The following is a 12,665-nucleotide window of genomic DNA, read 5'->3' as shown; positions in this document are numbered from 1 at the left end:
GCAACCTTCAGAATAGGTCTTAAGTACCGAAAAGGTTGTTAACCCTTTTAACGTTCTTTTCAGTACTTAACACCTGGATGAGAATAGGGGCCTAAGTGTCTTCCGTGTTCACTGTAGTAGGGTGGCCTCCCATAATCCTCCCACCAGAGCTGATTTTGTAAATTCATCTTAACAATGGGCATCTTTGCAAGCAAACCAAGGGGATGTGAATTCTTGAGGAATCCCAGATAGTCCTCACCCCTCATGCACACCCACACATTCCTTTTGGAGCTCCTGGGCAGATCCCCACCAGCGAAAACATGGTAATTTCTGGACTGCACCCAATCACCCACAAGCAGCAAAGTATAGTGCCTTGATGCTAGATTTCACAATAGTAGAGGCTTTTTTATTTTTTGGGAGCCTCCATGAAGTACTTGCTTTCTGTGCACTAAAATGGCTACAACTCATGTAGCCACTATACTAAAGTAGAGTACCACCAACCGGAACCAGTCATGCTACTGACCCAGGCAGAGTAACGGGCACACCTTCGTTGAGTTACGTCCCCAGTGAGGTTGGGATGGAACTCACTGGGGATGAATGGTCAAAGCATCACAGAAAGTATGCAAAAGAGGAGTTTCTTTCTTACAACTATCTGTTGAGAGTCCAGAGCTGTAGGATGTTATCCTTTTTATTAATGTTGGGGGGTAATTGGTAATCCATTATGAAAAATGTGAACTCACAAGGGTTGTAATACGTGCTGACAGATCTAGTCTACCTTCTACTTTGGTTTTGTTCTTTCACATTATTCCAGCATTTAATGCTTGAGACACATAACTTGTGTGTGTTCTTTTGAATGTGTTGATGACAGTGTGTTTTCTTTTCAAAGAATGCAGAGGTATAATTCTATTTTTCTCCCTAGTACACTGAATGAAAAACCTTGGACGTTGGAGGGCAAGGAGTCGCGCACACACTCAGCTAGGCTGTAAAATTGCTCTTTTACGGCTTATTTATTCACCATAAGCATACATGTATGAATGCAACAAATGAATGAAGAAATGAAGAATCGAGATAAAATACATCCTCGTTAACACTACTGTAATACACACCCTCGTCTAGCCAGCAGTCCATGAAAAGCTCCCAAATAGTCAGCCAGAGAGATCTTGGCGTCAACGGGCCTGAAGCGATGCATCCATCCTCCAGTGAAGCTTTCCGTCTGACTGCTCCGAGGCCCCTCATTTTAAACCATCCGCAAATGCGTGATGGCATTTTCCAGAGCTTTCTGGCTTTCGAAGTCTCTACCTGTTGACAGCTCTCATGTGCCCCCGGCCCCAATGACCCATGGTAACCGCAAGAGGCAAAACTCTTCCCTTTCTCAAGGAAGAACCAAAAACAACTGCATAACTACTCTTCGGCTTTAGCAAATTCCATAACAACCTTATTGGGTACCAGCCGGCTCATTCTAGCTTATGCGTGCATCTTCTTTCCAACATGTCCTTTGAGCAATGCAGAATGACATAAGCAATAGGCAGTGCTGAACACATGTTTACCAGTGGAATAATATGAGAATAGTTTGCATCAAGTGCAGCTTCCACTGAAACCTGGAGAAAATGTGCATTATAGCTCTGGGCACAGCAAAAATGCACTGCACACAGGTGCCAGGTTTTAATCAAAAGCATTACACAGGTGGATACAAGACTTTTCTTCTGGGTCTTCAAATGCTGTTTCTAAGCATGGATGTTCATCCTTATAATCTAACAATTTGATCTGTTAGGTGTTTTCCTTTTTTTGTACTTCATGAAATCAACACATTTTCCTGTGCTCGAGGTTTGTGTTTGTGTAGAACGAACACCACATTTACAGGTCCTGAAAAGTCTGTGTCACATCCCATTTCTAACAGTTCCCACGGCTAAATTTCATTAAGTGTCGACTCTTCATAACCTGTCCCCCCAAACCTCCAGCAGGCATGCATTATTCATTGTACCCCTTTTTTAGCCTAATACTCATTAACTGTCCTATTCTCCTGCCTTGCATTCAGCTCTTCGACCACTTTCTGTGGAGCTTCTGCACACACCACGTTACTGCATTTTTCACTGCCATTCCTCAGCTGTCGGTGTCTGCATCATTTTACGTAGGAGTCTCATGAACGATGTGTGTCTTTTCACAAACAAAATGTTCACAAACATCAGTAAAATATGCCTAATCACAAAAAGGCAGTTTGTGATCAAAATCAAACCTCCCCTCTACTCCCCCAGAAAACATTAGGATGAAAACCAGGGTTAGTGTAGGATGTGAAGGTTGTATAAAATGGGAGTCATTAGAGAGTAGGCGATATGCCCCTAATCAAAGGTGAAATTCAAAGTTTGAAAAAAGCAAATTTGTGATCCGGCAGTTCAGAAACATTTCCGTGGAAAGTGCATAGATGTCTGTTATCATAAATACAGTTGCTGCATCCTCAAATCGTCTCTCTTTAGTTCTGAAATTGGATAATGATCCTATGTCTTTTCCAATGCCATCTCATTAGCTAGTGCTCTTGATCCATTCGTTGCCGCTGTTATTTTTCTAGTGTTCCCCATAGATCCCGGATTTTTGAAAGCGGTGATGGTACAGGATTTGGGAGTGGGTGTGAAGATAGATGGACCTTCATTAGGCAGTGTGAAAGTCTAATCATTCTACAAACATTTTTCTTCTCCTCCAGCCGCCACCTGGGACGCTGCGCCTGTTTATAAATGGAGAGATAGGTAAGTGTCTTGGCACTTCAATACATTTCTTGCTGTGTAGTTTTCTAAAATCACATGCAAGTCTAGTACTTCTTAAGCTTTATTGATATGTTTGTTATGTGGTGGGTTTCAGAAGCATGTTGCTGTATTTTATGCTACTTTCACGAATATCCCATAGTCACTTACAATTTGTTTATAAAGAGGTGTTCGGAATTTAAATTTTACATCCTGCTCTTGGCATCAGGCTACTTAGTAATTTCTTGCGCATCCTGTCAATACTCAATGCATTGTACTCACAGACCCATTTCGTCTTGGGGACTCATTCTCATGAACATGGTTACCTTTCTGTATCTCCTCCCCATCCCTACTCTCCTCTGTATGAGTGATGCTCCATCTTCCTCCCTAAAGCTAACTCACTTTCTCCAATATCGTAGAAGACTTTTTAGTACAGTCCCTGACTCCTCCCAATGTCCCGCTATTTTAAGAGCGACTGCCCTCAAAGCCCCAATTTCTTCGCAAAAATGTCATCATTGGTAACCCAGAGGAACAGCTAGCCCACTTTAGCCATCTGTACTGGCTGATGCAGCCTACAAATGTTGAGTGTATTGCTTAACAGCTGCTGGGATGGTCAGACTGAAGGTGGGCAGGGTTTTTAAATCTCCTACGTTACTCTTGCTGAGGTGAGCTTGGGTCTGAAATTCCAAAAATCTGGTAAGGCCCAGGCTTTGTGAAGGACCTCATTTATCTTTTCATGTGTTTCAATAAAATATGGGTCCAAGTTGGCTGTAGCCTTTTCAATGAAGTTATGGATTCTGAAGTTTGGCCCCTTGTAAATTGGCAGAAGTTGTGCCCATATTTAAAAAAAAGAGTATAAATTACCCAGACAATTGTAGGCCAATTTAAAAGTTAAGGCCTTGAGTAAAACATATTTGACAAAATCATTCTCTCTAGGATATTAAGGTGGGATGAAAATGCCTCACTTTTCTATAGTGAGGCTTCCAAAAGGGCGCAGATATGGTGTTGCAGCTTTTGCTCCTCATGGCCAAGTATATTAATTTATATAAGGGTTTGTTTTTCTTGAGCTTTGTTGACCTCAGAACTGCTCTCAATTCTGTGGGACTTTCATTGGGTAGCATTGCTGAAGGATGGCATAAATCAGGTTTTAATGGGAAATCTTGGGGGCCCTGCATGACTACACCAACTCATTTATTTACTATCTGGATGAATGGTTGCAGGGGACGGGTGCCAACACCACAAGGATGGGGGGCACTAAGGTACCCGCTCTCCTTGAGGATGACACTGTGATTCTCTCACAAATGGAAAGTGCTCTTATCAAGCAGGAAAGGTATTTTGCTGCCAAAGTGCTTCAGATTAACAGGGCTCCAAAACCAAGATGATGGTATTGAGGTTGATGCATGCTCTCAGATACAGGATAGTTGCTGGGAGGGAGGACACCAGTGGAAACGATACAGTTGTATAATTATCTGGGGGAGACCATGTTCTTGCTCTGGTTCTTGGAAGCCACATTTAGTAAAGTGTGGATTGGCCCTGAAGCAAGCGGAAAGGGATATTTTCTACTTTAATCAGGCTATTGTTAAGATGGATTTCCAAAATCAACCCTGGGGTACATTTTGGGAGGCCACCCTATTATGGTAAACATGAAGACACTGAGATTTTAGACACACTCAATCAAGGTAAGGTAGCAGAGTGGCTAGGCTTAGTCTCAAGAGGGATGTGCGAGTGATCTAGGGCTACAATGAGTCAACGTAGAACACTTAATAATTCCATTTGGGGAGGTAAGTACAAAAATACAATTATTTATTAGACCATGTGACACATCTGAGGATGTCATCCCTTCTCCCCTAGAGGGAGACCTTTCCCACTGGGGCGGTGCATTCACAGTACAGTAGATCGCCTTGGGGGTGATGCGCCGAGGGAGGATGACAGCGGGGAGGAACCCCCGTATGGGATTTGGGACTACTAATATTCAGAAAATGAGAAAATGCAGTATGCCCCCATATTGGTACCCCTAAAAACCCCTCCAATGTTCAATATTCCCCTTCCTTCTTTTGATAAAGCCAATTTCGAATGGATTGTGACCTCCCACGTATTCCTCATCTTAGATATTCGTATCGTCAGCTTTGCTGCTTCGGCAAAGAAATGTCCACACCAGAGGGCGCTGTGCTCGATGTCATGGCATCAACGTCCCTCGAGGGTTGCCGTAGAGTGTCGACGTCATCCTTGGTATAAAACACTTGAGCCGCGGCCGTTGGCTTCAGTTCCGTTTTTCCAAAAGCTTTTGCTTCGTGTGCACGAAAACGGCGCTTCAGTCTTTCGAAATGTCTTCATCTAACCCAGGGGTCTCCAACCTTTACGTTAGCTAGAGCTACTTGTAGCAGAGGCCAACAGTGGGGAGATACTAGCGGGCGATATCGGGGTGGGGATATTTATAAACCTCAGAATTTTTACCAATATTTTTTTGGGCTCGATTATTTCCCCTGTATAAACAGATGGACTAACATATGCATTCACAAATATATTAAGAACTTCAAAAACGTCTTTGTTGCATTATTATTTATTAGTAGCTGTCTCAAAAAGACAGATATTTGTTGGACTACCACACAAATATCTTGTAATTTTTGTGCCCCTTCCTTTGCATTTTATGCAGGCTTTCTACATGCTAGGCACACTATTGTTTTCCAAATGTGCATTTCACACTTCCAAAAAAATTTAAATAAAAACAAAAAGTTATTTCCTAATTGAAAAATGCTGCCTGCGTTCACAAGTTTTCTTTGACATTTTATTTTTGTCAGACACCACACATGCTCTGCTATTTGCCGGTAAGATAGCTCAGCGGGTTGAGCACTCGCTGCTGCGATCTGAGCGTGATCTGCAGATTGCAGGTTCGAATCCCGGCAAGGCCAACTCAGCCTTTCATCCTTCTGAGGTCGATAAATGAGTACCAATTTTGGTTGGGCGATATTGCATGTAAATATGTGCTCTGTAAAGCGCTTTGGATTAAGGCGCTATATAAATAACACATCATTATCATTATTTGTGTGCCCCTCTGTGTTTTAGCACAAGTTATATTTATGAAGATGTTATATGCTTGTCAAACTGGTTAATCACAAATAAATGCTTCTGTCATGCTGACAGCAGTTTTTAGGAAATTAAACTGTGGGTTCATGGGTGCCAACTTTTGATTTTCACTACAGGGGCAGAAATATCCCCACCTAGGCCCTGAATATAAGCAAGCAACCAGCCCAACCCATACCCTGGCAAACACATTGTTTAGTAATTTTTTCTTTATAAGGCATTGCAAAAAGTCATACGATTTAAAAACCTGTAGTTTTGAATATATAACATCTCAGCATCGGTCTGTCAACCTGCTGAGCTACCCTGGTAGGCTTCTACTGTACATCGTGTCTATGGATCGCTTAATGTACTAAAAGTGGGTGTACCTGTGTCATGGAAGTGATTTAAATTGGAAATGTACAGTGTGGAATTTGGAAAGAAGCCACATGAAGGAAATTGCACCATTTTATAAATATTATTTTGAACATTTCCAGGCGAGCGGCAGTGCTACTGTGATATTTTCATTACGTGGTCCCAATGATCCTGATCCTGCCCCAGCCCCTCCAACATCTCTGGCAACCAAGAGCAGCTTGCTTAAGCAAGACAGTGTCGTGGGGGCGCACAAGGCCAACTGTGGTACTACAGGCGGCCTGCAGAAGCAGAACGTGATACTGACATCTGTCAGTGGATTTACTAGCAGCTCCAAGTGGCACAGCAGCAAAGCTCTCTGCCCGCAATTGGGACGACCAGGGTTCGGATCCTGAACACGGAAAATAACTGCAAAGCGCATCATTAAATAATATAATTTAGGAAAATGTTTATTTTTCGGTATCTTCAGAGCGGGAGACTGAAAAGGCTCAGGCGAGCTACTTGTCGCCCGCGCTCGACTGTTTGGCGACCTCTGATCTAACCCTTCTACCCCTAAAACTGGCTTTAAAAAGTGCCAGAAATGCGGGAAGATAATGTCTATAACTGACCACCACAGAGTTTGTCTCTGGTGCCTTGGTCTGGACCATTGAGTGTACGAGTGTGGTTCCTGTCAGGCTATGACGAACAAAGCTCTCAAGGAAGGAAGAGGTAAATTGGCGGTGGGGGAGGAATCTTCTAAGGCCTCTTCGAAGAAAAATAAGGACGCCGCAGATTCCAGGGAAAAGTCCAGACGTAAATTGAAGAAATCTAGGTCGAGGAGTTGGTCAAGAAAATCTTTGTCTTCTTCGAAGAAGAGGCGTCACCGATCTACCTCTTCCTATTCGTCCTCTGATACAGGGGTTATCACCTGTCCATCAAAACATGATTCCCCTAGAAAATGGGAGGCCATTAGAGCCTCGATGATGCAAATCTTCGAGAACGTGGCCCAGACCTCCTCGAAGTAATCGCGTGAAGACCATGCCCCGGCTCATTCTAAACATGACGGAAGAAGGTCAGAGACTAGACGCTCTCATTCTGGTGAACATTCGTCGAGGGTGTCGTCGAGAGAAACCGAAGGCGACGCCAGGCAAAATGGCATCGGGTGACAAACCGCCATCGAAGTCTGTTGAAGGTCTCCTCGACGCATCTGTCGAAGACATACTTAATGCCAGTGTCGAAGGTAGCATCGACACCTCCCTCGACGGTGCTTACATCGAAGGCTCCTTCGACTTTATCAAAGCCAGCGTCGACTATATCGACGCCAGCAACGCCTTTGTTGAGGGCAACATTGATTCCGGCACCTGTATCGACCCCTTTTGGCGAAACCAAGGTCAATGCCTTCTCAAACCATGGGTAACGTTTTTCACCTTTTGCCAAGAAAAGACTTTCAAGTCTATGAGGAACAATCCACTGAAGAGGAGATTTCCCATTTTGGGGTAAAATATGGTACAAGGGATATCCCAGAAGAATTAATTGACCCTCAGTCCAAAATGTCTGACCTCTGACTGTCTACAAACAGCTAGTGGTATAGACACGTCTCCTGAATTGGAATTCGATAAGCCTGACCCTGTTGATCATGCAGACTCTGCATACAGAAATATTATGAATAGGGTGGCGGAGTTCATGCGGTGGAACAGAAATTCAGCCACTTATGAACAGGATGACATGACGGACATTCTCAGTCAAGGTCCTCAAAAGGATCCTGTTCTTCCCTTTCACACAGCACTTCAGAGGAAGGTTTTGGCTGCATGGGAAACCCCAGAATCAGGACCAGCAGTGAACAAAAATTTCACTAGGAAATACAGACCACCTTCTTCTGACCCTTACTATTTAACTAAGCATCCTACACCTGAGAGCTTAGTAGTCCAGTCAGCTACATCCACTAGACAATCTGCATAGCCTTCTATTCCCCCAGATAGGGATGATAAAAGAATTGACGCATTGTCTCGAAATATTTTTTTTCGAGCAGTATGGCTTTAAAGTCAACAAATGTGACCTGCTCCCTTGCAAGATTCACATATACTCTGCGGGATTGTATAAGTGCAGCGGCTGAACACATTCCTGAGGGCGAGGAGCGAGACGGCTTCCTCGTGATTATGAAAGATGGAAAGGAGGCCATGGGGAAATTACTTCAATCAGGACTACACACTGCTGACAGCATCAGCAAGTCCATGGCGTCTAACACAGTGCTACGCAGGTTTGCGTGGCTGAGAAAGTCGGGCTTTGCACCGGATGTGCAGGCCAGACTTCTTAATATGCTATTTGACGGCTTGAGGTTGTTCGGCAGCAAGGAGGATGAAAGTTTGGAGAAGATGCAGACCTCCAAGGCAGCGGCTAAGTCACTTAGCACCTCCATACGACAACCTCAGCAACACTCCTACTCGGGCTCATCTTCCTGGAAGGGTCGTCCTTTTCGTTTTTATTCCTCATTTGGAAGAGGAAAAGGACAGGCTAGTCAAAGAGGACAAATAAAATGTCCTCTGGGTTGACGAGGAAAGGCTGCTAGATAAGCCCCAGCAGCGGCATCTGTCCCCTCAGCCACCGCAAAGCCACTCTGAGGCCTTGACCCACAAGACCCGGCTGGGAGGCAGGATCTCTCAGCATCTGAACGAATGGCGGGGCATTACGTCAGATGCTTGGGCACTGGAAACAGTGGCTCAAGGTTACTGCCTTCCTTTTAAAAAAAGGCCTCAAGACCATTCACCGGGATATAACTCTGTCAAAATTCCAGATCTGTTACTGTTGCAGGAAATTTTAACCCTGCTAGAGAAAGGTGCAATAGAACATGTACCTGTAGCAGAGAGGAACAAGGGTTGGTATTCCCCATACTTACTCATCCCAATGAAGGACAGAGGATTGAGACCTATCTTGGACTTAAGACAATTGAACAAGTTCCTCAGGAAGGACAAGTTCAAGATGGTAACCCTTTCTCGGATCCTTCAGGCTCCCCAGCTCCAGGACTGGTTGGTATCATTGGACCTTCAGGATGCTTACTTTCATGTGCCGACCAATCCTAAGCACAGAAAGTACGGTTTACGATTGGCAGTTCTCACTATCAGTTTAGAGTTCTGTCATTTGGGTTGACGTCCGCCCGAGGGTTTTCACCACGCTGGCGGCAGTAGTGGCAGCGATTTTCAGGAGAGTGGGGATTCACGTCAACACCTACCTGGAGGATTGGTTAATCAGGGCACGTTCACCCGAACAAGCCCAGGAACATCCTAGCATGACCTGCCACTTCTTACACAGACTGCGCTTCTCCCTCAATTACAAGAAGTCAAGTATGATACCATTCCAAAGACTCCAATTCATTGGAGCAGTCCTGGATACTTCCTCGGGCAAAGCCTCGCCTCCCGTGGTGAGAGCTAATCACATTCTGCAGATGGTAACAAAGTTCCAGAATGCCCAGCATCTGCCGACCTCTGATTTTCTGAGGTTGCTCGGCCTCATAGCATCCTGCATTTTTCTGGTGCCAGAGGCCAGATTGAGAATGAGATCCCTTCAATGGGCCCTCAGGACAATGGTCCCAATTTTCAGGGAATATGTCAGATCTTTTGCAAGTTCCAACCAGAGTGGCTCAAGATCTGCTATGGTGGGCTTGCAAGGACAATATTCTCAAGGGAGAATCTTTTTGGCAACCATGGCCGGAGATAACAGTAGTGACGGACGCCTGTCTCACAGGTAGGGAAGCTCATACCAACGATCTGACAATCGGCGGTCGTTGGTCTCCATCAGAGTCCAAACTACACATCAACCTTTTAGAGCTGAGTGCAATCAGACTAGCGCTGAAGGCCTTTCTGCCCTCTGTACGGGGAAAACATTTCCTGATAATGACGGACAACACAATGGCCATGTACTACCCCAAAAAGAGTGGCGGTGTAGGGTCACTACCACTGTGCGCAGAGGCAATGCAGCTCTGGTTCTGGGTAATACAAGAAGGAATCTCTGTCGGTAGTTCACCTAGCCGGAGAGAACACGACGGCGGACGCTCTGAGCAGGCAGAGCACAGTATACCACCAGTGGGAACTAGTTCAGGAAGTCTTTCAAGAGATCTTCACCCTTTGGGGAACCCCACAAGTGGACATGTTCGCGACCAGTGTCCACAGGAAGTGCAAACTGTACTGCTCAAGGGAATTTGCTCCCAGAGGAGCTCTAGAATGCGTTCGTAGTGGACTGGGAATTTCCACTCCTATACGCGTTTCCTCGAGACCCTGTGATTCCTCACATAATCGGGAGGTTGAGAAAGTTCAGGAAAACCATGATACTAATTGCCCCGGATTGGGCCAGAAGGACGTGATACCCGGACCTTCTGGCCATGTCCATCTGCCCTCCAATACGTCTTCCACTAAGAGAATTTTCTCGGGCAAGAGGAAGGTTGGGTTCTCCATCCAGAGGTCAAGACACTCAGCCTTCAGGCGTGGTTTCTGAGAGGCTGAGGTATAAGGATTGGGACCTCCTGGATGACGTAATGGCTTTCCGCCAGAAGGCCAGCAACAAAGTCTTTGTACCGGTGTCGTTGGAACAAGTACAGTAACTGGTGCAAAGATAAGAATGTGGATCCATTTCTGTGGTACACCTATGGTACTTTCTTTACTATTACAATTGGTCAATAGAGGCCTCCAGATTGGTACAATAATAGGATACTTGGCTGCGCTTTCTATTTTTAAGCACTCCTCAGAAGAGGCATCTTACTTTAAATTTCCACGGATAGTTCAAGTCTTAAAGGGTCTCACTAACGTGTACCCTCCAGTCCCTGTTGGGGATCTAAATGTAGTACTTGCATTTCTTACATGCATTCCTTTCGAGGCTTTGCATTCTTTTCTGCTAAGGCTTCTCACTTTGAAGACAATCCTACTAGTGGCTATTAAATCAGCCCGCAGGGGGAGTGAGTTACAGGCTCTTCTAAGCCTCTTCACACCATCTTTCTTAGAGACAAAGTTATACTTAAAGTCAAACCTTAATTTCTACCAAAGATAGTCTCTGACTTTCACTTGTCTCAGAAGATCACTTTGCCATCTGTCTATCTTCCCCCTCATGCAAGTAAGGAGGAAGAAAGGCTTCACAGATGGAACCCAAAAAGGGCTCTGTTTTTACATTTCTAGACTGGCAAATTTAGGCAAAGTGACCCACTTTTCATTGGATACACCAGCCACAAATTGGGCCTGGTGGCAACGAAACAGACCTTATCCAGATGGATAATTTTAGCAATTGGAGTGTGTTACAGAATGGTGGGTAAAGAACCTCCAGATGGGCTAAGAGCTCATCCTACTAGGGGCATGGCGACTTCAACGGCTCTTCAGACTGGTATCCCGGTGCAAGAGATTTGTGCAGCGGCCACCTGGTCGTCGGTGAACACTTTTGTGAAACACTATTGTTTAGATTCCACCTCTTCCCAAAGGGTCTTTTTGCTAAGGCCGTTCTATATACGGCCCATGAGTAAAATGAATTGGTACTCCCTCCTCCAAATTTTCACTGCTTTGGAAGTCTGTCTAAGATGAGGAATACGTGGGAGGACGAATACGTGGGAGGACGCAATCTATTTGAAGAACAAGTTACTTACCAAATGTAACGTTCTTTTGATTGGATGTTCCTCCCATGTATTCCTCATCAACCGTCCCAGCCAACCCCTCCGTACAGTTTACGTATTTTACACTCAATGTTTCTTGAGAGCTTACGGTCTAAGGGGACGCCTTGTCAACTCATCAGTTTAAGAATATCGAAAAAACAGAACTGAAGCCAACGGGCGCGGCTCGAGCCATTCATACTACGTATGACGTCGACCCTCAACGGCAGCCCTCGAGGGACGTCGACGCCACGACATCGAGCACAGCACCCTCTGGTGTGGAAACATTTTTTCCGAAGCAGCAAAGCTGACGATACGAATATCTAAGATGAGGAATACGTGGAAGGAACATCCAATCGAAAGAACGTTACAGGTGGTATGTAACTTGTTCATCTGTTCTAGTCTGGTTATTCAATGTAATATACTTGACAAAGTTCAAACCCTAGAAAATACAAAGTATGTTACATCTGACTATATGACATGTACTGAGAAGAAGATGATGATCAGGAATCCAGCGATCACTATTGAAAGCAGAATGAGCGCTCTAGTTTCCCAAAGAACGTGATTGGCCCAAAACAACTCCCTTTCCCAAAGCGGGAGTTTAAATATCAGACAGCTGAAGTGCAATGGAGAGACGATTCTCCGAGGAGGAAACCAGCCAACCCTGCCACGGCCAGCAGGACGGAAGCCGAGAGCGTGGAAGAGGAGAACGCGAGCAAGATCCCAGAAGCCAGGACTGCTCATGTTATAGCCGATTGGAACCTATGGGCACCTCGAGCGCAGTCATTGCGCCAAGTAGAGAGGACGTACTGCTGGCAAGAAGCAGACGTCAGGAAAGCTGCTGCTGGTCTCAACTAAGTCCTGAACGTGACCAGAGCCTCCAGAGAAGCTGCAACCACTTGGGAAATGCTGGTACCTTCCAGTGG

The 12,665-nt window shown here is 45.1% G+C and overlaps 1 protein-coding gene across 2 annotated transcripts in view; it reads left to right on the top strand.

Moving 5' to 3' along the window:
* The window catches only part of MKS1 (MKS transition zone complex subunit 1), a 927,592-nt gene that overhangs the window by 586,622 nt on the left and 328,305 nt on the right, over positions 1-12,665 (top strand). For both annotated transcript variants that reach the window (XM_069614786.1, XM_069614787.1), the window contains exon 10: positions 2,675-2,717. In XM_069614786.1, coding sequence (XP_069470887.1) covers positions 2,675-2,717 — 43 coding nt within the window. The remainder of the gene's footprint in view (positions 1-2,674; positions 2,718-12,665) is intronic.

Source organism: Ambystoma mexicanum, chromosome 9 (genome assembly GCF_040938575.1).
Source record: "Ambystoma mexicanum isolate Mex_15411 chromosome 9, UKY_AmexF1_1, whole genome shotgun sequence".
Lineage (NCBI taxonomy): Eukaryota > Metazoa > Chordata > Amphibia > Caudata > Ambystomatidae > Ambystoma > Ambystoma mexicanum.
The sequence above is the reverse complement of the archived record's forward strand: the minus strand, read 5'-3'. Positions and strand labels throughout refer to the sequence as shown.